The sequence below is a fragment of the Sciurus carolinensis genome, chromosome 14, assembly GCF_902686445.1.
Source record: "Sciurus carolinensis chromosome 14, mSciCar1.2, whole genome shotgun sequence".
In the NCBI taxonomy this organism is placed as follows: Eukaryota; Metazoa; Chordata; class Mammalia; order Rodentia; family Sciuridae; genus Sciurus; species Sciurus carolinensis.
This window is the reverse complement of record NC_062226.1, coordinates 4126278-4151359: the sequence shown is the minus strand read 5'-3', so window position 1 is coordinate 4151359 and position 25082 is coordinate 4126278. Positions and strand designations below refer to the sequence as shown.

The following is a 25082-nucleotide window of genomic DNA, read 5'->3' as shown; positions in this document are numbered from 1 at the left end:
TGTTTGCATGCCTCTACATTTTATTGTTGTTAAAAACTGAACCATTTTGCATATAAAATTCTCTCTGTTCCCCAGGGTTTGTTGTTAATGTCTGTTGCAGTAGTTATTTGTTTAGTGACTTTCCTGAAGTTGTTTTATAGAAATTGTATTCTTTGGTCAACATTTTATAGCTTTTTGTTTTGTACAGGGGACCAACAGTCTTCTACTTCTTCTACTAGCTTCACTGCTAAGACACTGGTATTCTTGTTATTATAAATGGTGGCTGTAGCACACAGAATGATGGACTCTCAAGACGTCCACATCCGGATCCCCAGGATCTGTAAATATCATGATCAGTTTTGCAGATGTGGAGAATATGTTTTGGAGAAGGCCCAGTAGCAGCAGCAGCAGATCTGTGTCATTCAAAGACTGATCTCTGAGATCATGGCAGGTGGCCGTGGAGGAGGATTCCAGGTGTGTTTGGAGGTGGAACTGAAGGGATATGCTGACAGACGGGTTGAAGGTGGGGGAAGATGAAACAGAACGACTTCTCAGTTTCTAACTTGAACAACTAAGTGAACCACACCACTCACAAAGATTAGGAAGCCTGGGGAGAGTGACAGACTTCAAAGTGTGTGGGGGCAGTCAGGAAGTCGCTGGTGGTATGTTAACCTTGAGACATAAGACGCCTGGGTGGAGATGGCAAGGAGGCAGATGAACTTTTTAATCTGGAGATTAGAGGAAATTTGTTTTTCAAGAGCCACACTTTAATACTTCAAGGGTGTCCCCAATGAGTTACTGGTAGGATTTAAGTACCTTCCATTCATGCTACCAAAGTGAGAATCAAAACTCTAAAGGGCAAAGCTGATGACCTCTTTGGATACCCATGAACTACATATTAACATATACAATGAAGTATTATAAGAGGAGGTATCTAGTAGGAGGAAAAGCTGATCCCATAGCCTCTAAGAAAACATGCCAGGATGCTTCTGGAGTCTTCGACCCCACAGGACCTGGCTCACTGCAGGTGCTCAACACTGTTGAAGGAGAGTAGCGTCACGGAGGAAGGGGTGCCTCGTCTGACTGGTAACTTCTGACCTGCTCTATATGCTGCAGAGTCCTGGGCCTCTTTGTTGGCTAATGGAGGCTGTCAGTGACAATAAACAGCTGAAAACATGGCTTTTGGAAAGTGCAGCTGATCAGGAGCTGGGCCATCCACCACACGAGGCAGTCACGCTACTTAAAAACAACGTCTGTCGCCTCGGTCTTGTTTCCTGTGAGAAGGGGACGGTCTCTGTCTGTACCCGAGCCTACTCCCCTTCCTTCCTCTCCCTGCCCCCTCTGCCCTTCTCTCACACGCTGGGGTTCTCAGTCTCACCACGTCAGCTCTCGTTTTTGCAGAGTGAGCCACTGCATCTCTCAGTCAGGCTTTTCTCTTTGGCACGTTCTCTTTGTATCAGACTGAGAGTCTGCTCAAATGTGCCCCCAACCCATGGTCTGCGCCTCCCTGAACCCACTCATGGCTTCCCAAGCAACCTACTCCATTTCCCTTGACACACAGCGCCTTCCCTGTTTTCCTTCCGAGTGCCTAGACTCGTACATGTAAAATGGGTGATTGGCAAAGGTAAGATGTGTTAAGGCCTGCTTCTGTGTGCACACTTGGACTATTAGAGGCAGGGAGGTAAGTGAAAAAAAGTTACAAAAGTACAACTTTTACAAAGTACACAAGTTTACTGGGTAAAATTTATATTCAAGCAATCACCTCTGTGACACACGGTTGTGAGTTGCTTCCTCAAGTGTCCACTCACTCCCTTTTCTGCTCATGGAACCCCAGTTTTCCACTAGACATTTACCCTCTCAGCTAGATCCCAGCTGAGGCCGGGCCCATGGGCTGGAACCAATCCCACGCTCCGCACTAGTGTGAGTTCGGCTGGGCCTGAGCTCTGTGGGTCCAGCAGGACACCCAGGGCCTCAGCAGGAGAGGAAGAGAACCTCTTTTTTCTTCTGGGTTGATGGAGGCAGGACTGAAGCAGGGCTATGAGGGACTGCCTTGGGGGCTGAGGGACTGTGTGTGGACTCAAGACAAAATGGACTCTGCAGAAGAGACAGCAGAAAATCAGCTAGGAACCACATCTCCAGGGACTCAGAGGAGCTGAACTAATCCTCACTGAGTCCAGATACCAGGGGCTATGCAAGTCTGTCTCAGCTGTGGACTGTGAATGTGGATCAGGTCGAGCCCTTGCCTAGCACATGCCAGGCCCTGGGTTCAATCCCCAGCACAGCAAAGAATGCTAAGTTATAAACTCAGTCCCACTGCCCAGAGAAGCACTGTCCAAAACAACATTTTGGGTTTGTTTCATACATTTTAATGCTTCTATATATACAATTTCCTTAATCCTTTTACTTTTACAAAATTGAGAAAATATACTCTTCTGAAATATTTCAGTTGAAATACTACCTTTTCATATCAATCAAACCTGCTATTATCATTTCTAATCACTGTGGAATATTCCATTCTAGGGATATACCATAATTTAACAAATTTCCTATTAAGAACATTTACATTTTCTATTATTTCACAGGACAAATTCTTAGAAATTGCTGGTCATAAACATGTACATTCTTCAGGCTCTGATGAGTCTTACCAAATTGTCCTGCAAAAGGAACACAGGATTTATAGTCCCATCAGCATGGAGACTGGTGTGTCTAGGGACAGGAGCTGACCACAGGAGAGATTCTAGACCATATTCACTTAGTTTATGTTTATGGTGTGTCCATTATTTGCACGATACTGTGACAGATGCTGGGGATACAGTGGGGAACAAGACTGCTACCGTTTGTGCTCTTCTTTCTCCCCTGGTGGCACGTCTGGGCACAGGCCTGGCACTGTGGCCTAGCTGACCAGTGTCAGGAGTGCTATACACAGTGCTAGAGTGTGTGGCTGGCACATTCCAGGCCCTTGGCTTGATCCCCAGCAACACACCCACAGTTCTCTGCAGATTTTGCTGGGGTATAGCTGGGTGCACAGTGCTTTCCTAAGAGTGCTACGTGAATGACTCAGCCCTGAGGAGACAGTGGAGCCCCGCTTGGCACTGATGGCACACATTCAGCCACTTTCCTTTCTCTGCTCTCTCCTGTACAGGTGGCCCAGATCCCCTTGCAGCAGGCTTCTGCTAAGGGGTGGCCCGCACAAGGCACTCAGAGACTAGAAGGCAGGAGGAGGCACGTGTTGGCCAAGGGACACGAGAGTACAGGCTGTCGTGAGGGCAGCAGCAGTGGACAGCCTGGGGTTCATAGAGTCACTGGGAGGCGTGGGCGGGGTGGTATTAGTGCCCCCTGCAGGGGCTGCAGCAGCTTCCTGCAGTCCCCAGCTCTGGATAATCCAACCTTTCCCCACTGGTTTCTTCATTCCACTTGACAACTTTTGTAACCCAAAGCCCTGTAAATTCTCTGTTTAAATTAACTATACTTGTTTTGTTTTCCTGAATGACTAAAAAGCCTGGCATTGAAATTATCCTTGAAAAGCCAACAAGTCCTGATGCTTCCAACAAACCTGACGACCAGATTTTTTTATCAAGAAACTGCTGCTCTTTCTTTGTTCAGCTGAATGCCACGTGAATGCAATGACCAGCTTTCAGAGGACAGCGGACGTGAGACGTACCATTTGCAGACACTAGGATGCCATCCAGGAAGATGCGGTGTGCACATGGTGACAGGTACAAGGGACATACACCAGCTGGAGGAAGAGCAGATCCACACGCCACCTGACGCCTTTCTGTACCAGGAACATACACCGCATCTGGGCCTGGAGAATAGAGTGCACAGTGGTGTGTCTTTTTGCTGAGCGTGCAGTGAACCTGCAAATCCACACCACGGGGCGCCCTCTCTCTGCTGCACGGGAGGCCCTGGAGCCTGTTCTGCAGCCCCATGGGCGTGCACGCTCACTTCTCTACAGCAGCTCAGAAGTACTGAACCCCTTCACGGCCTCTTTCTTTTCACACCCAAACTTTCATCTGAGTGTTAGTAAGTTGTACATGCTCAACAAAAGTGATCATCTCCTCTGGCCACTGTACATTCTTTAATAACCATCAGTGCTGAACAGAACTTTACCAAGTGCCACAGATTGGATGCCAAATGTCCCTCAAGGGTGCATGTGTTAAAGGTTTGGTTCCCAGGGTGCTGTTATCAGGAAGTGGTGGAACCTTTAAGTTGAGGGGCCTGGGGCAGGGTCTTCAGGTTGGGGGGTGTACCCTGAAGGAGACTGGGACCTCCACCCTCTCTCCTCTCTTCTCTTGCTTCCCGGTCATGAGGCGAGCAGTTTTACTTTGCCATGCACTCCAGCCACACTGTGCTGCCTTGCCATAGGCCCAAAGCAACAAGACCAACTGACCATGGAGTGGAACCTCCAAAACAGTGAGTCAGAACAGACCTTTTCTCTTTCATCAGTTGATTATCTCAGGTATTTTGTTAGAGTGATGGGAAGCTAACAGATTAACATGTATACAAATAAAGCCAAACTAAGAAAAAAGGAAAAGAAATGGTAACCTCTGTTTAACTTTGTTCTTCTATGTCTTCTCCTTCACTATCATCTTCACAATGAAAGATATCTCTAAACAGGAAAACCTGCTTGGGTGCTGTGGGAGTCTGGATTCTGGTGCCTTTTCTCTTCATCTTCTTTTCTAACTTTTCTTTAAGCAAAGGTAGACTAGTCTCGTAAAGGTAGTCGATGATCTCTGTAGAACACAAATTTAACTTTGAAATTATTCACCTGCACCAAACCTCTTACTTACATCAAAGAACATGGGATACAATAATGCACTGCTCTTACCACAATGGGTTATTCATGTTCTCTCATCCAGTCCTTGAACAAGCCCTAAGAGGTCGGTCCTAATTTTAACCAGTTTCCAGTGAGGAAACTGAGGCACAAAGACACAGAAGCTTGCCCAAGGTCATGGAGCTAATGGGGGTGCGAACCTGGGAAGCGGTGTCCGCTAAATGCAGAACAGTATCTCAGCACACACTCAAGAGCCCAAGGTCACCCCAACTGTCAGCACACCTGCTGGAGCATGTTATAGGGAAACCCAGACTCTGCACTCCGTCTGGAGAATCTACTATTTCTAACTAGTTACCCATGGGGCCCTGATGATCTGAGTGTGGGAGCAACACAACTAAGCTCCCTACAAATGGCTACAAAGAAGGAACCAGGCACCTTCCATTCTTTATGGAACAGCGTGTTGTGTAGCCTGCATGCCCTGTGCACATGTGTGTGTGACAACAGCACCAACGGGACACAATGACTGAGAGGTCACCAAGTGCCAAGGACCATGGTGAGCACACTACATTGCGTCACCTCACTCTGTCCTTTTGAAACTCCTGCCAGCAGTGGATATGATGTGCCGATATTCACCATTTTACAACTGGTGAAACTGAGGTTCCAGCAGTCACATCACCTGCCCACGCACCTGGGCTCCAAGCTACACACATTCGAAGTACTGACCTGGAAACGTCTTTCTCTGCCAAAAGGGAACACAGGCCGCCTTCAGCTTATAAAACTTAGTTTGGACATAAGACGGAGGCACATCACTTCAGAAAGAAAAAGGTGGAAATGTCAGTTAGAACTTATGATTTCCATACTTGTGCAGTAAGCACATTTATTAAGGTGAGGCCTATAGACACATAATTTTCTTATCCTGAACATAAATCATCACATGCATAAACGTGTAACAGAAATGAGACACACAGTGGGCTCCCACCACGAGGTGAAAGCAAGCTCAGTTCCCCCAAATTATAAAAGCAGAACTCAAGACCAGGAAACCCAACAAGGCCAGTGAGTTCAGCGACACGGCAAACTGGCCAACACTAGGAGTGAGCACTGCAAAGACCCTTCTGCCCTCTCAGCATCATCAGTCAAGGAAACAATGAGCCTCGAATTAGAAAAGAGCGAGAAGAGAAGCTGAAAAGAAGAGAAAGAGAGAAAGCAACAAAAACTGGGAAGCAAAATTAGATGGTCCTGTTGAAAATGTCCATGAGCTGTGAGGATGTGAGGGTGAAGCCCAGTCCAGCAGTCAAGGAAAGAGTGCTAGAAACACAAGTGGGTGTCACTGCACTTAGATGACCAGAGTCAGGAGAGACCTGGACCCTGGCACGGCTCTCAGTGAAAACCTAAAGCAACAGCAGAAGCGACACATGAAGAGATGATCAAGAGGGAGTGTCCAGTGTGAGGAGAGACGGGGGTAATATCGGCGGTTCCTTCAGAGGATGAGGAAGAGGAAGAGGCAGAGGAATCCTAGAGGGGACTTTGATTATTCATACCGTTGCCAAGCACACAGTGAAAGGACAGATCAGCCATTTCGAACAGAAATGAACACCAGTATGATGTCTTGCTATGACGACTGGATGGTGTACGGTGTGCTCTGTGGAAGAAGCACGGCTTAAAGACTGTATTGAGTGTCACATTGCCTATGACTTTGGTGTAGAAAACTTGGACCGGGACTTCTTTCTTGGGAGGAAGATGGATGAGCACGGTTTCCTGCCCGTTTCCCTGATGGTGCGATGGCACCGTGTTCAGGCTGTCACCACAAACCTTGATCTCACGTTAGAGGCCCTAAAGGACAGCACACAAGTAGAAGCTGGGGATGAGAAAATAAGGAAAAGGACAGAGCCAGAAACACGGCCAACCCTGGGCCCTGTCCCAGCAGTGTGCACAGACAGACTCCTCTCGCTGGTCTACTTTCCGCAACCCCAGGCCAGGCTGAGCTTCCTGCTCCCGTCCAGCAGGTGGTGGTCCAGAGCCCTGGAGGGCTTCTGACGGGAGTGCACAGGGGAACCGGTGGCTCACAGAGATTGCTGTACACACCGGAACAAACCGTGCAGCAGAGATGGAAGCCACCAGACTGCCTTCTCTGTGAGAGTTCCTCTGATCCCTGGGCTACTTGAGAGTGGAGACAGAGCCGGGACTTGCTGGCCTTCCGGGAGCTGCCCGCCCTTCTGAGTGGCTACTTTATTTGTGGGAAGCTGACTGCCATCATCCTGGCGACCCTGCAGGTTCTGTCTTCTGTGTCCACATGCACTTTTGTCCAGGTCATAAGGCAGGGAAAGAGAGGACTCTGCGGTGCTTCCCAGCTTGCCGGGCCCCAGGCTGTCCATCTGCCCTTTGCCAGGGTGAACGCTGACTTCATGTGGACTTCACACACGGCAGCCGACAATCCTGGCAACACGCGAGGCAGGAGCTGCTCCTCTCCCCTCACTCTGGAGATGAGGAAACAGGCATAGCTAACAAAGGGGGTGCCGGGACTTGAGCTGGGTGGTCTGCTACAGATCCACACCCTGGACACCACTGTCAGGTATACTGTCACAATTCAAAGGTGGACATTCTCTGATTTTTTTTATGTGCAAAATTAAAAAAAAAAAAAAAAGGCCTATAGTGTTTTGATTTTCAATTTACAATACATTCCAATTAATAAAAAGCAGGACAGAAACAACCAAATCTAATATTGTTTTTAAAGTAAAAATCACTAATTCAACTACCTGGACTTTTTTTTTTTTTTTTGTACTGGGGATTGAACCCACTGGGCCCATCTCCAGCCTTTTTTACATTTTATTTTGATACAGGGTCTTGCTATGTTACTTAGGACCTTGCTAATTTGCTGAGGCTGGCTTTGAACCTGCAATCCTCCTGCCTCAGCCTCCTGAGCCACTGGGATTATAGACGTGCACCACCACACCCGGCCTGGACACTATTTAAAAATATCGGTGTAACTTATCCTCTTTCAAGAATTAACTAGCTGGGGAGGAGATAGCTCAGTCGGTAGAGTGCTTGCCTTGCAAGTACAAGGCCCTGGGTTCGATCCCCAGCACTCAAAAAAAAAAAAAAAAAAAAAAAAAAAAAAACACACTAAAGAATTAACTAGTTTAGCTGTTATAATGATCACAGTGAACAGCTATATCTGCTAACTATGGAGAATCATAGGTGATCAGAGTCTTCTGGCCTGTCCATCACAGCAGCCGCTGACTGCACGCGTGCTGTGTGCTGGGAGACAGGATGGGCTCCTGCACACTTCATCTCCTGTGGGCTCACAACAGCCTGTCAGACCACTGTGGACAAGGAAACTAATGCTTAATCAATGATTTGCTTTGTTCACATGGACCTTCCCTTGCTCAGTAAGCAAAAAATTCAGATACTCAGAATAGTGGCCTCTTTCTTCATCAGCAGGAACTGATGCAAGATGCAAGAACCCTCAGCGGTGAAGGCTCCCTGCCTGAGCAGACAGAGCTTATGAAGAGAGGAGAGCTCAGCTCAACCTCACTCTCGGGCAAGAAACACAGATGCAAGCCACGGAGGGAAGCCTGGGAAGAACGGGGTCTCCAGGGTCTCCCCACAGCCATTCTTCCTATGAGGGAAAAACTGGTACTTCCACAGACAGGAAATGAGCCAGATGCCACCTCAATCAAAGGACCAAAATTATTAGCTGTGTACTCAGGCAGTAGTGCATCCACAAAGACATCACACTGCCTATTATAACCCCACCTAAAACATGCTACTTGGATCTGATCAAGCCAGGTGCAGAGGCACACACTTGTAAACCCAGTGGCGCAGGAGGATCGCAGGCTCAAAGTCAGTTTCAGAAATTTATCAAGGCCCTAAGCAGCTTAGTGAGACTCTGTCTCTAAAAAAAAAAACATAAAAAGGGCTGGGGATGTGGCTCAGTGGTTAAGTGCCCCTGGTACCAAAAAAACAGGAAACATCAGACAAACACCAACTGGGAACATTCTGCAGAACTAGCTTGCAGCTGGAGTAGTGACACATGGCTGTGATCCCAGTGACCTGGAAGGCTGAGGTGGAGGAGGTCAGCCTGGGCAAGTGAGATCCTGTCAAAATAAAATTAGAAGGACTGGTAAAATTAGTAGCAGAGTGGTGGCGTGCCTCTAGGTTCCATCCCCAGCACCGAGGGGAAAAAACTAGCCTGCATTCTTCTGAAATTTCAATGTCATTTAAGACAAAGGTTGGAAAACTTGTCAGGTTAAGACACTAAGGAGACATAACAACTAAATGTACGTATGATCCTCAACTGGACCTTAGATCTGAGCAAAAATGCTACCAAGAACATTACTGGTGAAATCTGAGTGTCGACCATGTTTGTTTGGTTGATTCTGAGATAGGTTTCCCTATGTTGCCAAGGCTGATCTTGAACTCCTGGGCTCAAGCAATCCTCTTACCTCAGCCTCCTGAGCCCAGCTTGGACTGTGCTTTATAGCACAGTATTACATCAATGCTACATTTTCTGGTTCTTTTTGTGTGTATAGTGCTAGGGATTGAATGCTGGGCCTTGTGCATGTGAGGCAAACATTCTACCAACTGAGCTATATCCCCAGCCCCCATTTTCTGATTCCTAATTGTACCATAGTTATGTAAGTAACATCCTTGTTTAGGACATGGTATCTATCACTAATTTTCAAATGGTTATGAAAACATTTTATTTATTTCCTTGGAGAAGGAATTGAAATGATGAAGCACATGTGGTGAAATATTAAGAGTATGTGATTATGGCTGAAGGGCATACAGGAGTTCCTTGTACTGTTTTTGTAACTTGTTAGCTCTGGGAGTTTTAAGAGACTCTGAGCACATTTCATTTACCTTTAGTAAGTGTCCTTGGTGGGGGTGGGGGAGGGAGGGCTGATCAGATTTGCTGGTCCACAGTGCACACAGCAGAGCTTCTTTCTTTCTCTCTCTCTCTTTTTTTTTTTTTTTTTTTTTTTTTTGTGGTGCTGGGGATTGAACCTAGGACCTTGTGTATGCAAGGCAAGCACTCTACCAACTAAGCTATATCCCCAGCCCCCGGAGCAGAGTTTCTGAACACACGCAGGTGTGTTTATGTCACACGTGTGTACCTACCAATGCTCCACATATTCTGCCACCAAGAATGTATCCTGAGCTCTCTACTGCCACCTAAAGGCTTTCTCATTCTCTCCTGAGCTACAGACTCTCATCACACTGGGAGCTGTCTATCTACCCAGGTCCCTATCAGTGGGCAGTCAGGTGGTTCTAGTGAAAACACCATGCAGTACATTGAGTCTGCCAGAAGTCATCTCAATTTTGTGCAAATTTATTCTGCAGAGTATGTTTCCAGAAATGGAATTACTCAATTCCAAATAGAATTACTCAAAGGAAACGTGAATTTTGAATGGCACTGAGTTGTGGAGCAGGTAAAATCTGCCTCATATTAACAACGTCCAGTGGGGGTGAACACAGAAGGTTAGTAAGGATGGTGGGTGTTATGGCTACTGAAGTGGGTGACAGAAGCACAGGGGTCCCTTGTTTTGTATGTGTCTAAACTTTCTCTGACACAAAGTTCCAAGGAGGGGAACACAAAGTACTCAGAGGAAAACATTGGGCTTTGAATTATATTAGGAAGGAAGAAAGATTTAAAAGGAGCCAAGCGCCCATCTCAAGAAGTGGAAAAACAAAAGCAAAATAAACTCAAAGAAAGCTGAAAGAAAAATGCAGTAAGAGCAGGGCAGACCCTGGAATCACCAGTAAAGGGTCGACAGTCAGAGCTGCTCACTGAAAAGACACCTCTATGACTTGTTCAAGGACAGAAAGAAGAGAAGATGTGAATAACCAGCTTAGCTACAAAAACCAGAACTCGCTCAGACTCTCAGACCTGGGATAGGATACCCAGGAGGGGCCCTGCGGGGGCTTCCATGGCACGGGGGCCACCCTTCGCTGTTCCCCTCCCTGCAGCCTCTCCAGTTCTGGACCATGTCACCTACTTCCTATTCTTTAAAGCATTATAAAATCAAACCTGACAAAGTCAAGTCCTTCTTCCTTTCGGATGTGGGTGTAATATTCAATTCTGTGTTTGCATTCTCATATGCCTCTAAAAAATTCTAATTAGAACACAGTCCTAGAACCACATAGTTCACCAGAGCAAGAGCCCTAGGTCCCAGCAGTGGCACTACATTAGAATCTTCTGGGAACTTTGAGAACAGGACTCCCAGGCTCCACACCAGGCCAACACCCCTGGACTTGCTGGCATCAACATTCCTAAAAAGCTCCCTAGATGAGTTCAATGTGCAAGCTGGGCTGAGAACCGCCAAACCAGGGAGCCATGAGGACTAGAAAGCTCCACACTGGGCACACAGCAGAACTGGAACCCCTGCCGTGTTTGCAGAGCGTGCCATGTTGTTGCCTGCCTCTCAGCAACCTTGGATACAAGGCAGCCTGGTGCATCTGGTGCCAGGCACCCTGCCCACCCTCATCCCTCTGAAGTGCCAGCCTCTGCCTACCTCTAGGCTTGCACGTCACTCCCCTCTGCCCAGGACACTCTTCTTGTCCATCTGGTTTATCTGTCACCCTTGGTGACCACCCGGAGAGTTCTAACCCCCTTCCCAGGTCTCTTCTACCCTATTTTTAGTATTTTTTAGTATCGATGCTGTCTGAAACTAGCTTACTTGCTTATGGTCTCCTTCTGTTATAAGTAGAGTCCTAACTCACTAGGACCTTCTGTGTCTCATATCCAGGATGTGGTCAATAAGTAAAAACTCTGCTAGTGCCATCACTGCCGTCGACGTAGTTTCGCGTGGGTTTTTAGGTCACTTCCATAGTATACAAAAATCTCTATCAACAGAACAGAAGCTCCTCCAGGGAAAGCATCTGTCTTGTTCGATGCTGGATCTGGATTTTGGACCCTAGGAAAACGTGTGGCACAGGGCTGCTCATACAACAGATGAAGAGGACTGGGCCTTGATTTTCTAGCAAGGAGAATGATAGGGAGCACACGCCAGGACCAAGGCCGAGTGAGTGCAACCTATCTCCACTGCCTTTCTCCGACCCCACCATGGTCAGTGGAGAGCATGCTGATGCTTCCCTGGTTACAATTGTATTTTTCACTTGAAAACTAAGTGAGCTGGAATCACAGGTGTTATGCTCTACCTGAAGTCTATTCACAGAGCACTTCAGGTGTGATGATCCACAGCACTCACATGCGCAAACACACAAAAACCCTAACACATTCAATTAATGATACTTAGTGAAACAAAAATCTTACTTATCTAACAGCTCAGAGCCTTTAAGAATTATCTGCTTCTAGTTTTTACTCTATATTATATTATCTGCTTCTAGTTTTTACTCTATATTATATCAAGTTGGTTTTCTTTCTAACTAGATTAATTTTAACTATCACAATTCCATATAAGCATGACTTTCAGATCTACTCTTTAAAATCTGACAGGAAGTCATTTATTAAAAGTCATCTCTAGTTTTTAAGTAACAATATTAAACAAATGGTTTTACCCTATGGCGCTAGCGAGATCTTCCCAATCAATTTCATTAGCATCTTCCACATTTATTTCATACAATCTGTAAGAAGAAAGAACAGTAAATACCTCAAGCAAAAATCAGCACAAAGCACATGGAATATTCATGGAACCCCAGGATGTCAAGGGCTGGAGGCAGCAGGGACGTCCAAGGCTAGCCCAGGCTACTAGGCAAGTCAGCGACTGTGCACCTATACTTAGCACTCACAGCATGGCAGCTACAGTGTGAAGGCCCTTCTGTGCGCAGCCGTTTACAGTGACCCTCAACACCCTGTGATGAGGCCGGGGACAAGGAAATGAGGCTGACAGGCAGGTCACTTGCTCAAGGCTTCATGACTGACAGGTGGCCAGCCCTGGCCCCAGCCTGCCTGTCCTGATCTGCTCGTCTATGCTGTCTCTCTGGCAAGGGAAGAAAAGACAGCCATGTAACTAGGCCGATGAGTACAGAGAACCAGGAGGCACCCCAGCAAACCTAAGCAGAAAGGGGCTGGACAGGGCGGCCAGAGCCCAAAGTTCTCTGCTCTTTGCTGTTACCTGGTCGACATGAGCCCAGGTCACATCTCCTTTGCCCTTGGAACACTTCGGGGAGGACTCTGCTAAGAGGAGGAACTCAAGGATGAAAACCAAAGACCAAACCATGGTGCAGAGCAGCAGGGCTTTGTCTGAATTATCAACCGGCATTTTCCAGTGAACAGAAATTAGCTCACATCCATATGGAAAGCTCTGAAGACTGAAGTAACCAGGGACTAAGTACACAGTGTGCTTTACCCACATTACTTCATTCTACCCTGCCAAGGACAACAGGCGGCAGGGAACTTCTCATCATCAGCCTAATTTAAGGCGAGCAAACAGACTGGCTTTGAAAGGCAAGTCACATGCCCACAGTACCTGTGGCAAGTGCCAGAGCAGGGACCTGACTCTTGGCAATGCCACTGTAATCTCTGCCATGTCAATGGCCACTATGGCTAGAGAGAGAACCAGTTAAGACAGAATCAAGTTCTATCCCATACCTTTCAATAAGGTTGATTTTGGCCTGTAGCGCGTTCACTCCACGATACACAAACCCGCCATTAGTCATCCGCTTGGTCAGAATTTCTGTCCTGTGAGAAAGGGAATAAAATTTTCTTTATTTCTAACATTTCAATGAATTTCTAATGCTTCAACTCATTTACCACCATCAAGAATATACCTATTTGGAAAAAAAAAGTGGGAAGAAATTGATAAAATGATAGAAAGTTACTGATTTCTTGAAATTGGAAAATGGATGGGGAAGTTCTATAGGTACACACATTATAAAATTTTCATGATGAAAGTTTTAAAAGAGAGAAAAAAGAATAAGCCTATTAACAGGTGCTAAAGGGTGCTGTTTAAACTCAATTCACCTTTGTTTATACAGCAGGTGGACACTGTCCTGTTACCATTCCCAGTGTCTGGAGCACCAAGCAGGGCACATTTAGAAAAATGGTAAGAGAAGTAATGAGCCTGCCAGTGCCTGCGCAGTGGCCAAAGCTCCAAGTGACAGTGCTGACCCAACTAAACACTTACGAAGCACTGTTCTTGAACAATGGAATTTGGTACAATCTGATGGACAGATCATTCGCTCCTCTGATCACATTTTTTTGGGGGGATACTGGGGATTGAACTCAGGGGCACTCGACCACTGAGCCACATTCCCAGCCCTTGTTGTTTGTATTTTATTTAGAGACAGGGTCTCACCGAGTTGCTTAGTGCCTCGTTGTTGCTGAGGCTGGCTTTGAACTCTCGAGCCTCCTGTCGCAGTCTCCCCAGTCACTGGGATCACAGGTCTGCGCCACCACACCAAGCCTGATCACATTCTTGATAAAGGAGATCCATGACACACACGCAGGTGATCCACATGGATGTCCCCACGAGTCCACTGTGCACAGGTTTGAAACATATCACCTGAGGCCATTTCAGTGTTACCTGAGGTAGGCATATGTTCAGGATTCAAGTTTCCTATTTTAAAATTACAAACACTTCTTGTTGTTACCGTGACCTGATTCTGAAGGGCACCAGCCTTGATCACTTCCCCAATAACACTCAGTCATACCTCCAGCTGAGGCTTGGGTGGACGGGATCTGCTCCCTCCATGTCACATGCCCCCCGCTGTTGGGGGCTGCAGACCCCATCCTAGCCTGGCTTTCAGGATTTCAGTGTGGCCCTAATGCCGAGACAGTGGATTGCAACATCAAGGACTTCAGTGCAGAACGTGCGGAACCTGGCACTAAGCCGGGGCAACCTGGTTTACAACATCGAGGAACAAACGGCACTGAGCCGGGGCAGCCTGGGTTGCAACTTCAAGGACTTCAGTGTGGCGTCTGGCATGGAGCCGGGGCTCCTGATTTGCAACATCAAGGACTTCAATATAGCACCTGGCATTGAGCCGGGGCGGCCTGGTTTGCAACAAACAGCTGACACTGCTTAAAGAAGTTGCCCCGGCACTAAGCCAGTGCCAGAATGGACTGCTCTGATTGGACAAGGTGACTCATGCCTGCTACGCCCTTATTGTATTACATTGTTATCATGCTAATTGTATTACATTATCATCATGCTCTCCCCACATGCTCTGTAACCTGATTGGCTCATGATTCATATAAATATGACTGTAACTGCCTTGTAAAATCATCATCTGAGGATAAAGAGCTCTGATGAACAACTGATGTGTCGTGTCTCTCTCTGCGGGCAGAAGGAACGCGACACCCCGCAACACTCTGTTCTCTGGAGTCCCCTAAGTGGAGTCTCCCATGAAAACAAACACATACAGGGCTGTGGCTGCAGCCAGATAAGAACCGAGCCTTCACATGACTGACCAAGCTAAGACTGTGACTGGCTCACTGCAGGTGAGGACAGAGAAGCCACCAACAGAGAGCAAAGCTAAAAAGGCAGGGCTACAATCAATGACCACCATTCTCAGGATATCTCTTCTGAACCTGGGTTTCCTACCATTTGAAAAAAATGCTCCCTAGTTTTATCAGACTTAGACTCAGAGTCAGAAATCAAAAGTCCATTTCAGTATTTAAAAGGTTCAAGTTCTCTGAGAAGAAGCCATTTGGTCCAGCATTGAAGAGTCCTCAAGCCTGCACCTGTCTTCCAGTCAGGGCAAATCAGGAGCTCATTTAAATCAGATGTTGACACTACAGCAGCTGGGGCAATGGGCCACAGAGGATCGTTCCTAAGCTGTGAGTGTCCACAGACATTCTGAGCAGCCTCACCTCTCCACCCACACTAAACCAAGGAGCAACGCAGGGTGAGGGTCTTGTTGAAGTTCATATTAGAAGTTGTAAACTTACCACTTACTTTTGCACTGCATCCAATTTCTGGTTTCCACTTTAGCTTCCACTTCTACCCAGGATATGCCCTTGTAGAGTCTTTCCCGGACGATTGACAGGCGACCTTCAGGATTCTCTTGGAGCTGTGAATCCATCTCTTCCATCTCCTGGGGAGACATTTTCTTCAGAATCACCTCTTCGACAGCCTTGATGAGCCTCCGTGTTTCCGTCTTATTCCAAGCACCGTGATTTCTCTCTGTAGACACAAAAGGATGGCCTTATAGCTGCTAATCTATGTGCTTTCAAAAACAACCCAAGGGGCTGGGGTTATGGCTTATGGCTCAGTGGTAGAGCACTTGCCTAGCATGTGTGAGGCATTGGGTTCAATCCTCAGCACCACATGATAAATAAATAAAACAAAGGTATTGTGTCCATCTATAACTAAAAAAAAAAGCAACCCGAAACATGAAGAGTCAGGCACTTTTCAGAAGACAATGGGTGACATCCAATTACACAGCCAAAACCATCACATTACATGCAAATTTAAATGAATTTACTAAACTTTAGTAACTGGCCATGAGTCTTCTTAAGAACCAAAGCCAGAAATTTAAACAGTAAGTCCCAGGATGGGAGCGTAGCTAGTGGTGCAGCATTTGCAGTATGCATGAGGCCCTGGGTTCCACCCTAGTACTGGAAAAGTCCTTTATTTAAACAACGATTTCTTTCAACTTCAAAGCTGATCTTCCTGTTTCCAAGAACAACGTCTCCTAGTCTCCTACATGACACTGTGAGGCCCCCAAGCATGTGCAACAACTTTCTTGTCACATGTGCTCTTCACATGATATCTCTGGCCACTGTGACACCCGCCCACCACTGATAGGAGGTCCCAGAGATGCCCTGAGGCCATCCTCCTATGCAGATGTCAGAAGCACCTGCAGCTGATGCTCATGCCCTGGGGACAGGCAGGTGGTTGAGCATCAGAGTCCTCAGATCAGCAGCCTGCACAGGGCTTCAGATTGGCCCCAAGTGTGACTCCCCCTCACTGATCAACAATAACAATTTGGACAAATATTTGAAAATAAAGAGATTTCCAGAAGGAGAAAAAAGATACTTAGAGTTCACAAATCATTTTTAAATACCAGATTTGCTTTTCTTCTTGGAAGCTGGAAGGCTTGGCGGCATCACACCACCTAAGCGGGGGCTGGGCCCCATGTTAGACACCCTCCGACTGACTCTGCGGCTAATGGGAAAAAGATAATCAAAGGAACTTTCTCTAAATGAGGAGTAAAACCAACACTGCTCTTCCTGCCAACAGGCCAACAGACTGTGCTCCTCCCTCCCCAGGCTCCTCCATCCAGTTCCCTACCCACCAGCCTCTGGGGCAGATATATTCTCACTGATCTTAGGTGTGGTCAAAACCAGCCCCTCGAGTAAAGGGGCACAGTTTCACTGAATGCATAAAGGAGCCAAATGAATGAGCAGAGAAAATGACCCTAAAATGAAGAGTGCTCTCGGAGGCCAGCCTGCAGCAACCTCTGATGTGGCTCAGGTGTGCTCCTTCAGCCTGAGGTGCGTCACTTACGACTGCTGATCTGGGAGAACTTCAGGGCAACTGAGAGGCTGCTTCGGGCCACCATGGCCCCAATCTTTTTCCAGTCGTTCCCATGGAGGGAATGGTATGCCTTCAACTTCTCCGTATCTCCTTGGCTGTACCTGAGAGAAGAATGCACCTAAAAATGGCATCCAGTGCAGCATGCCACCAGCGCGAGAAAGCCGAATGCAGTGCGCCAGGAGCCTGCGTCCAGTCCCACCAACGACTATGGCCCCCATTCCTGCCCGGCTATGGCTCCACAGTCGTCACCTTGTCACACAGCAGCAGAGCAAATGAGCTCTCGGTCCATTTTCACCTCCCAGCCTCTATACCTACAGTGGAGGCAACCCGCCCACACCTGGCCTGGACAGCAGTGCAAAGGGGCCCTCAGAGAGGGCAGCCCCTGCTCCCCTTCCCAGCTCTGGTCATGACTTGCAAGTACACATTCACAGGCTCCCGCCTTCTTTTTTTCTTTTTTTTTTTTGCAGTGCTGGGGATTGAACCCAGGGCCTTGTGCTTGCAAGGCAAGCACTCTACCAACTGAGCTATCTCCCCAGCCCGGCTCCCACCTTCTTATGTGGCTTCTTCTAGACCACGGCAACCTGACAGAAAAGTGTCAGCCACACAGGGATTTACTTTCATGGAGTATTAATGAAATTAATTTAAGAATGCGTTCTCTTTAACCCGGTGAAGAACGCTATTTCAACGTGTAATTAGTACCAAAAAGCACTGAGGTTATTTTATTCTTTGCTTCATACTGAGCGTTCCGAAGCCAGTGTGTCCTATACTCATGCAGCATACCACAATTTGGACCCATTGTTTCAAGTGTCCCACAGCCACGTGAGGCTGATGACCTCATTCTCCATGGCTCAGCTCTGGAAGGGAAGTTCTACAAGGACAGGGACCTAGCCAGTAATGTCCTCTATGGTATCCACAGAGCCTGAGACAACAGATGTCCAGTAAACATGTAGCCAATGGCTGAACATAAACAGTAGCTGTTTAGACTTCAAATGCACTAATCCCACAAAAAAAAAATATATACTATACCAAAAAAGCAATATAAAATTAAAAATACATTTTAAGATTAAACACCTTAAATATTTTCAGTGAAAATAATAAAGCAACCTTTCTAACCAGCTAAGATTCCTAAATTTCCATATGGGTGGGGGAACGCAGGTTATGTTACTGCTCAAGCAAAACAGAAGAAGCTCTAGGAAAACACTAATTCCTGATGATGGCAATCCAGACCTCCTTTAGGACAGTAACATCCTAATGCTTTCAGAAAGTCACTGTCAGCCCAGAGTGTGGCAAACAGGGTCTCTCCACTCCTCGTTATTAACAACAATGGTGTAGCTTTTCCTTCCCTGTAGGGCCTGCAGGTCTGTGTGGAGCCGTGGACCTGGGTCTCTGTTCCACAGGATGGGGTTTGTTCAAGTTGTCCAGAATAAGGCCTACTTTAAGAGATATCAAGTGAAATTTAGAAGATGAGATGGCAAAACTGACTACTATGCTCGGAAACACTTGGTGATCCAGGACAAAAAGAAGTACAACACACCCAAATACAGGATGACGTTGTGTAACTAGCAGAGATATCATTTGCCGATTGCTTATGCCCGTATGGAAGGGGATATGATAGTGTGTGCAGCACATGCACATGAACTACCAAAATATGGTGTGAAAGTTGGCCTAACAAATTATGCTGCAGCATACTGCACCGCCTGCTGCTGGCCCACAGGCCTCTCAGTAGGTTTGGTATGGACAAGATCTATGAAGGCCAAGTGGCGGTGACTGGAGATGAAAACAATGTGGACAGCATGGATGGTCAACCTGGCACCTTCGCCACCTGCTAGAACTACAACTGCTAGAACTATAATTGGCAATGAAGTCTTTGAGGCCCTGAAGGGCGCTGTAGAGGGAGGCTTTTCTATCCCTCACAGTATCCAACGGTGGGCAAAAGTACATTGGAAGTACATCACAGGTCAGAATGCTGCAGGTTATGTGCGTTATCTAATGGAAGAAGAGGAAATGCTTACAAAAAACAATTTTCTCCATATATAAAGAACAACGTTACCCCTGACATTACGGAGATGTATGAGAAAGTTCTTTCTGCTATAGGAGAGAAACCAGTCTATGAGAAGCCGCCCAAGAGAGAAGTTAAAAAAAGGAGGTGGAATTGTCCTAAAATGTCCCTTGCCCAGAAGAAAGATCAGGTAGCTCAAAAGAAGGCAAGCTTCCTCAGAGCTCAGGAACGGGCTGCTGAAAGCTAAACCAAACAACAGTTTTCTATGAAGATTTTTTAGATAATAAACTCATAAAAAAAATAATGGTATAAAACAAAACTTCCCAATATCCCCCTCAAGGTAATCGGGGTCTTTCTAAAATAGCGACTTAAAGAAGCTTGGAGCAACAGCACAGAGGAAAAGGAGAGAGAAGTGTGCAACATGGCGGAGGCGTGCTGACCTCCAGCACCGAGCTCGACTTTTCGTGGTCTTTGACTTCCCGGTCCTTTTCCGTGAGGGCCCTTGGGTCAAAGAAATACTGAGGCGGCCACCATGCTGAACAAATCACATGGCACAAATAAATGGACTTCTTAAACTATTACAGTTAAAAAAGTATTACTGTTCCAAAAAGTCCATTCCTGCACTGATGCTGCAGGAAAAAAGTGCTGCCCACACTGCCACCAGAGACTCGCCAAAGGCATGCTTTAAAGTCCCATCTGAAATGCCACCTTCAGTGAATGCCAAGCTGCACTCACAACTGCCTAACCCTGGGGTTTGGGAGAAGGGCAGGGTGGGTGTGCATGGGAACTTTCCTCACCCAAAGTTGACACCTTCTCAAACAATGTTAAAAAGGAACTGAGGTCACGCCATGCTGGAGTTCAGAGCGAGGAGCTAGGGAGGACTCCACCCACGCTACTGTTGGCTACACCTGCTCCCAGGGCACGCTCAGCAGTGGAGACAACCAGTGTTGCCTTTTGGGCCCTTGGCTGTACAGCCGACACCTCCCTTTGTTCCTGGCCCAAGTGATTACCCACAGCCAACACTTAACCTATGCTTTTTAAAGAAAAAGTTTAGAATGTTGGGATTGGACTATAACTGAAATTTTATCTGAGGAGGAGAAAGAACTACATTAAGTGCTCTGCACAGACACCCCTGAATTGCATGTAAATGACCTAATGCTTATTTTTACTTCCACCTTCAAACCCAAAGAACTGTGCTAAGGTGGATGAGTATGTTACGTTGGGGAGCGCTGAGGTACACTTGGGACACAGCGGAGCGAGCAGGAGTGGCGGTCACAGAGGCAGGGAGTAAACCAAACACAAAGGAAAGCCAAAGATTCAGGCAGAGATCACAGTGTTATTAGAAGGTGGAAACTTAAAGGAACTCCAAGACGAACTGAAGAATACCCAGTCAAGTTTCATGTGCAAAGCTCTTCATGACTTTTGCTTTCCACCTAGTGCTATGGATATTTTGATTTATAATGTCAGCAAAGACTGCAGAAAAGTTCTGGCTTGAGTTGTAAGACATTTTTCTTACCTGCCTTTGTAATTATTGACATCAAACATCTTCTTTGCTCGATAGTATACGAGTTTCCAGGGCCGAGCGATGCCCTTACCTAGTCAGAAGAAACAAGAGTCAGAGGGGCTCCAAGAGGCTGGAGTGAAATGCAGTCATGACTGCATCAAGGACCCAGGACAGCCTCCTTCTGCAACCACACTAATGTCCTCAACCCCGTGCTGGTCCTGCAGAGCTGTCCTAGGAAGCAGATGCCTGCTATCATCAGCTGCCTTGGAGAGTCTGGCAAACTGGATGCTGAGGCCCCGGAGGCTCCAAGTTCTGGTCTACTCAGCTCATGGAAAAGACCCGTAGAAGTCAAAGTGATTTTAACATCATTTGAATTAAACGGACAGAAACCCTAAGGCGGGGGTGCACATAAACAGTTCTCCACAAGAGGAATAAAAACCTTCCCAAACTAAGCTTTCCTCACTTCCCCATGCTAGAAGGAACACCTCTCCCCTGGGCTCAGCATCCTGTTCTTGGTGCATTACAGAGAACCAGGAAATGACACTCAAGGCAGGACAGATTTTCTTCCCTTGGGTCCTTCACTGCATGGCCTCCTAACCTCTCACAGCCCTGGAGGGGGGCTCCGCTCTAAGCCTGCCGCCCACCTTTCCACCCAGGAGACCAAGGTGTGTGCGGGCCTGGGCTTGCACACACAGAGCAACAGGTACAGACAAGAAACCAAAACCGCAACTATTGCCAAGCAGGAAAGACAGAAAATGAGGACTTAATTTTTTGTTTTGTTTTGTTTTGGTACCAGAAATTGAACCCAGGGGCACTTTACCACTGAGCCACATCCCCACCCTTTTTTGAGACAGGGTCTCACTAAGTTCCTTAGGGTCTAGGCTGCTGAGGCTGGCCTTGAAATTGTGATCCACCTGCCTCAGCCTTCCAAGTCGCTGGGATTACAGGCATGTGTTCCTGGTTTCACTTAACTTCTCACAAAGTCCCCAAAAGCACCAAAGCTGGTGTGATGGTTAATTTGAATTGTCAACTTGATTGGATTCAGAGATGCTGATGATTAAGAGGCTTCTGGGTGTGTCCATGAGGGTGTGTCTAGGAATGATTAGAATGTGGGATAGTGAACTGGAGATCCTCCTTAAGCGTGGGCAGCACCACCCAATAGGATGGTGGCTGGAATGGAAAAAAAGCTGGAAGAACAAGGAAGCAGCAGCAGACGCAAGCTCGACTCTTCTTGGACAGGTTCCTGATCGCTGCTTTGATTGTCTGAGGATAGTGGACTCTCACTTCTTCACTCTTCCAAAGCAGACTCTGCTAGTGATGCTCCAGGTAGTTTCCAGAAGCACTGGTTTCAGACTAGGGTAGCACTGTTGATCCTTTTTGTTCTGGGACTTCCATATCTTGGACTGAGCAGCTACTGGTTCTTCCAGCTCTCTAGCCTGCAGACGGCCACTGTGCACTATCCAGCTTCTGGTCCTGTAAGCCAATCTAATAAATCCCCCTTTTATAATAATACTTCCTGTTGATTCTGTTCCTCTAGAGAACCCTGACTAATGCAGGCAGGGGATGGGCCAGGCCCGTGCTAAGTACTCTTGATGAGGGCTGGAAAACTGGATGGTCAGAGTAAACACTTTTGAACTCACCAATGTGCAATCTAAATGCGTGCTTTCTTTTCAGCTCGGTAATGGCTGACTTCTCCTCTGGGTATCTGTCTGTGTACAGCAGTTTGTCTGCATTTTCAATTCCTGTCAGGGACAGAAATTCTTGTACATTTTTCTCTATCTGCTTATTTTCCTTGACAGAAAATTTGCCAAATCTAATAGCAACTCCTAGGAATGGGGAGGGGAAGAGAGAAAGTAGGTCTTGTCAGTAAGAACAAAAGCAAACCCCTGGCTTTTAGAGCACCAGGCCCACCTGCACCTCCCTAAGAGGAGCACTGGGCTGGTGCCCTTGCCGTTCATTCTGCACCCCACCTTCAGAGCCGCTCCCTTCTTCCAGATTTCCAAGGTCCTCCCTGCTCATTCCAGTCTGCTTTCCTGCTTTATCAATTTCTTTAATTAATTTTTTATATTAACTATTATGAATAACATACATTCATTAAAAATCCAGACAGCATCAAGTGAAAAGTTTAAAAGAAGACCCCTCCTCTCCCCAAGTGGAGGGTGGTGCTCTGCCAAGGCTGGCAAGACAGTGATGGGTGACAAAGGTGTCTAGTACACACACTCTGGGGAGGGGCAGCGAACATCACCCCCTCTTCCTGTTCACCAAGCAAAGCACTCACCTGGGATCGACTGCCACATAGTATATTTGCCTGCCTGCCTGCCTTCTTTCTCTCTTCTTTCTTTTCTTCCTTTTTTATGTGCTGGAGATTTAAAGAGTATATCTTTCTGTTCACAGATTTATTCTAGGGACACTTACTTACTTATTTGGTACTGGGGATTGAACCAACAGGCCACATCCCCACCCTTTTTATTTTGAGATAGGGTTTCACTAAATTGCTTAAGGCCTTGCTAAGTTGCTGAGGCTGGCTTTGAATTTGCAATCCTTCTGCCTCAGCCTTCCAAGTCACTGGAATTAAGTTATGGGCCACCATGCCCAGTCTAAAAATACTTTTTATGAAATACATAACTCAAAAATTTCAAGACAATGTATCAATAAAAGGGATCTTTAGAAACTACTGTATAAATTGTGTGCATATGTAGCATTTAATTTTTTCCTTTTGGTTTGTCTGTTTCTATGTCTCTTCAATCTGATTAGATCTTTTGACTTTGTTTTTTTGGGGGGGGCAGGGGGTTCCAGGGATTGAATTCAGGGGCACTTGACCACTGAACCACATCCCTAGCCCTATTTTGTATTTTATCTAGAGACAGGGTCTCACTGAGTTGCTTAGCACCTCGCTGTTGCTGAGACTGGCTTTGAACTTGTGATCCTCCTGCCTTGGCCTCCCCAGCCCCTGGGATTACAGGTGTGCAATGCCACGCCTGGCTGCTCTTTTTTATTTTTTTCAATGACCAGTGATACTGGGCCTCCCCCAGCAGACATGCAGGAAATGTTGCTCATTTGCAGAACACAGCCTAAACCAAGTACTGAACCAAGGACGACAGCAAAGTTCTGTCTGCTGGAGGCAATGCCCACAACCAGCTCACCCTCAAATCAACATTTTCAGGAAAGAAACTGCACCTCATCTAAGCTAATATTAAGCTGCCAGTGCTTTAATTTCCTGTTACTTCTGTGTCCTTTCTCGTGTCCTAACCAAGTAGCCCCCTTCCCCCTGGAGTGGTTTTTCTGGTCTGGGATTATCTGTCTCTTCGCTGGTCTCCCCTCGGCCTGCATCAGAAGTGGTGCAAGGAGGCAAAGCAGGCCTCCACTTCGCTCACCTCACAGCTCAGACAGCTCTGGAGGAGAGAGCTGAAGGACACTTTTTCTGTAAATCTGTCAACCTGACTCATTCACAGCGCAGCCCAGGGCAAGCTCTGCACACAGGAAAGTCCAACCACCACTAAGGGCCGCCAGCTCACCTTGAGCTTTAAATTCTTTAAACCGTCCCAGGTCATCGCGGTACATTCGCTTGATAGTAGTGGCCGCCCTGTCCTTGATGTCAGGAATGAACTCCTGGAGCTGCCTTACAGCGGAATCCAAATCCACGTCCGAGTCACCAGAATCCCTCCCGGCTTCACCTGAGCATCTTGCTGTGGAATCTCCAGGCGATGCCAAACCACGATCTTCCCCATGCTCTTCCTCATCCACTGGGTTTAACCTGCAGGGGAACCAGTTTATGTTGACCGTCACTTGCCCTGAGGGCCTGTCAACTCTTTCCTACATGACTCAGTCTACTACAGTGTTCAAGTTAGACAGGACCTTGGAGTTGACTCGGCCCATGATTCTCAAATTCTTTAATGTAACTTGATTTAAGTGGATATTGTCCAAGATAGCCTAGGAAGTAACGGGAAGCCCTAAGCCCTAATTCCTAATTCTACCAAATCCTGTTTATACTATTTCTCACATTTTTTGGTTTTAGATATTAACTTTCTAATCAGCAAAGCCCTCTTTTATTCCCACCAAGAATCAGAGAATTGAAAAAATTCTCCCAGACTCTCCTGATAAGGTGAGCTTTATGACTCAATGGTGACCAAATGGTTAGGTCTGTGTTCAGGGCTGGTATCATCAGAGCTGTTTCTGCTCCAGAGAGTAAGGGCCTCGTTTTTTCCTCTGCTTCATTTTCTACATATGTACCCTAAGCCACCCCAGATCTCTCAGGGTGCCTCCACCTACCCTTAGTATGCTCGGTCACAAAAGGAAACCTCACAGACTGGCACTACCTGAGAGAAGGGTCAACAGCTTCCAGAGGCTCACAGTTGAGGCCAGCTAAGAATCACAGCCTGGGAC

The 25082-nt window shown here is 46.9% G+C and overlaps 1 protein-coding gene and 2 pseudogenes across 4 annotated transcripts in view; 2 read left to right on the top strand and 1 right to left on the bottom strand.

Moving 5' to 3' along the window:
• Positions 1-1449: 1449 nt before the first annotated feature.
• The window catches only part of Ttf1 (transcription termination factor 1), a 39244-nt gene continuing 15611 nt past the window's right edge, over positions 1450-25082 (bottom strand). For 2 of the 4 annotated variants that reach the window (XM_047524698.1, XM_047524699.1), the window contains exons 3-12: positions 24215-24453; positions 22340-22525; positions 20712-20790; positions 17167-17297; positions 15606-15840; positions 13305-13394; positions 12272-12337; positions 5477-5562; positions 4525-4712; positions 1450-3784 (exon numbers count right to left, since the gene is read on the bottom strand). In XM_047524698.1, coding sequence (XP_047380654.1) covers positions 4531-4712; positions 5477-5562; positions 12272-12337; positions 13305-13394; positions 15606-15840; positions 17167-17297; positions 20712-20790; positions 22340-22525; positions 24215-24453 — 1294 coding nt within the window. In that variant the 3' untranslated portion in view covers positions 1450-3784; positions 4525-4530. Of the gene's footprint in view, positions 3785-4524; positions 4713-5476; positions 5563-12271; positions 12338-13304; positions 13395-15605; positions 15841-17166; positions 17298-20711; positions 20791-22339; positions 22526-24214; positions 24454-25082 lie in introns of those variants that run through there. The other 2 variants (XM_047524700.1, XR_007104970.1) reach the window with 2 other exon arrangements.
• LOC124964745 (la-related protein 1B-like) lies at positions 5585-6787 on the top strand (annotated as a pseudogene).
• On the top strand, positions 18586-19442 carry LOC124964418 (60S ribosomal protein L5-like; annotated as a pseudogene).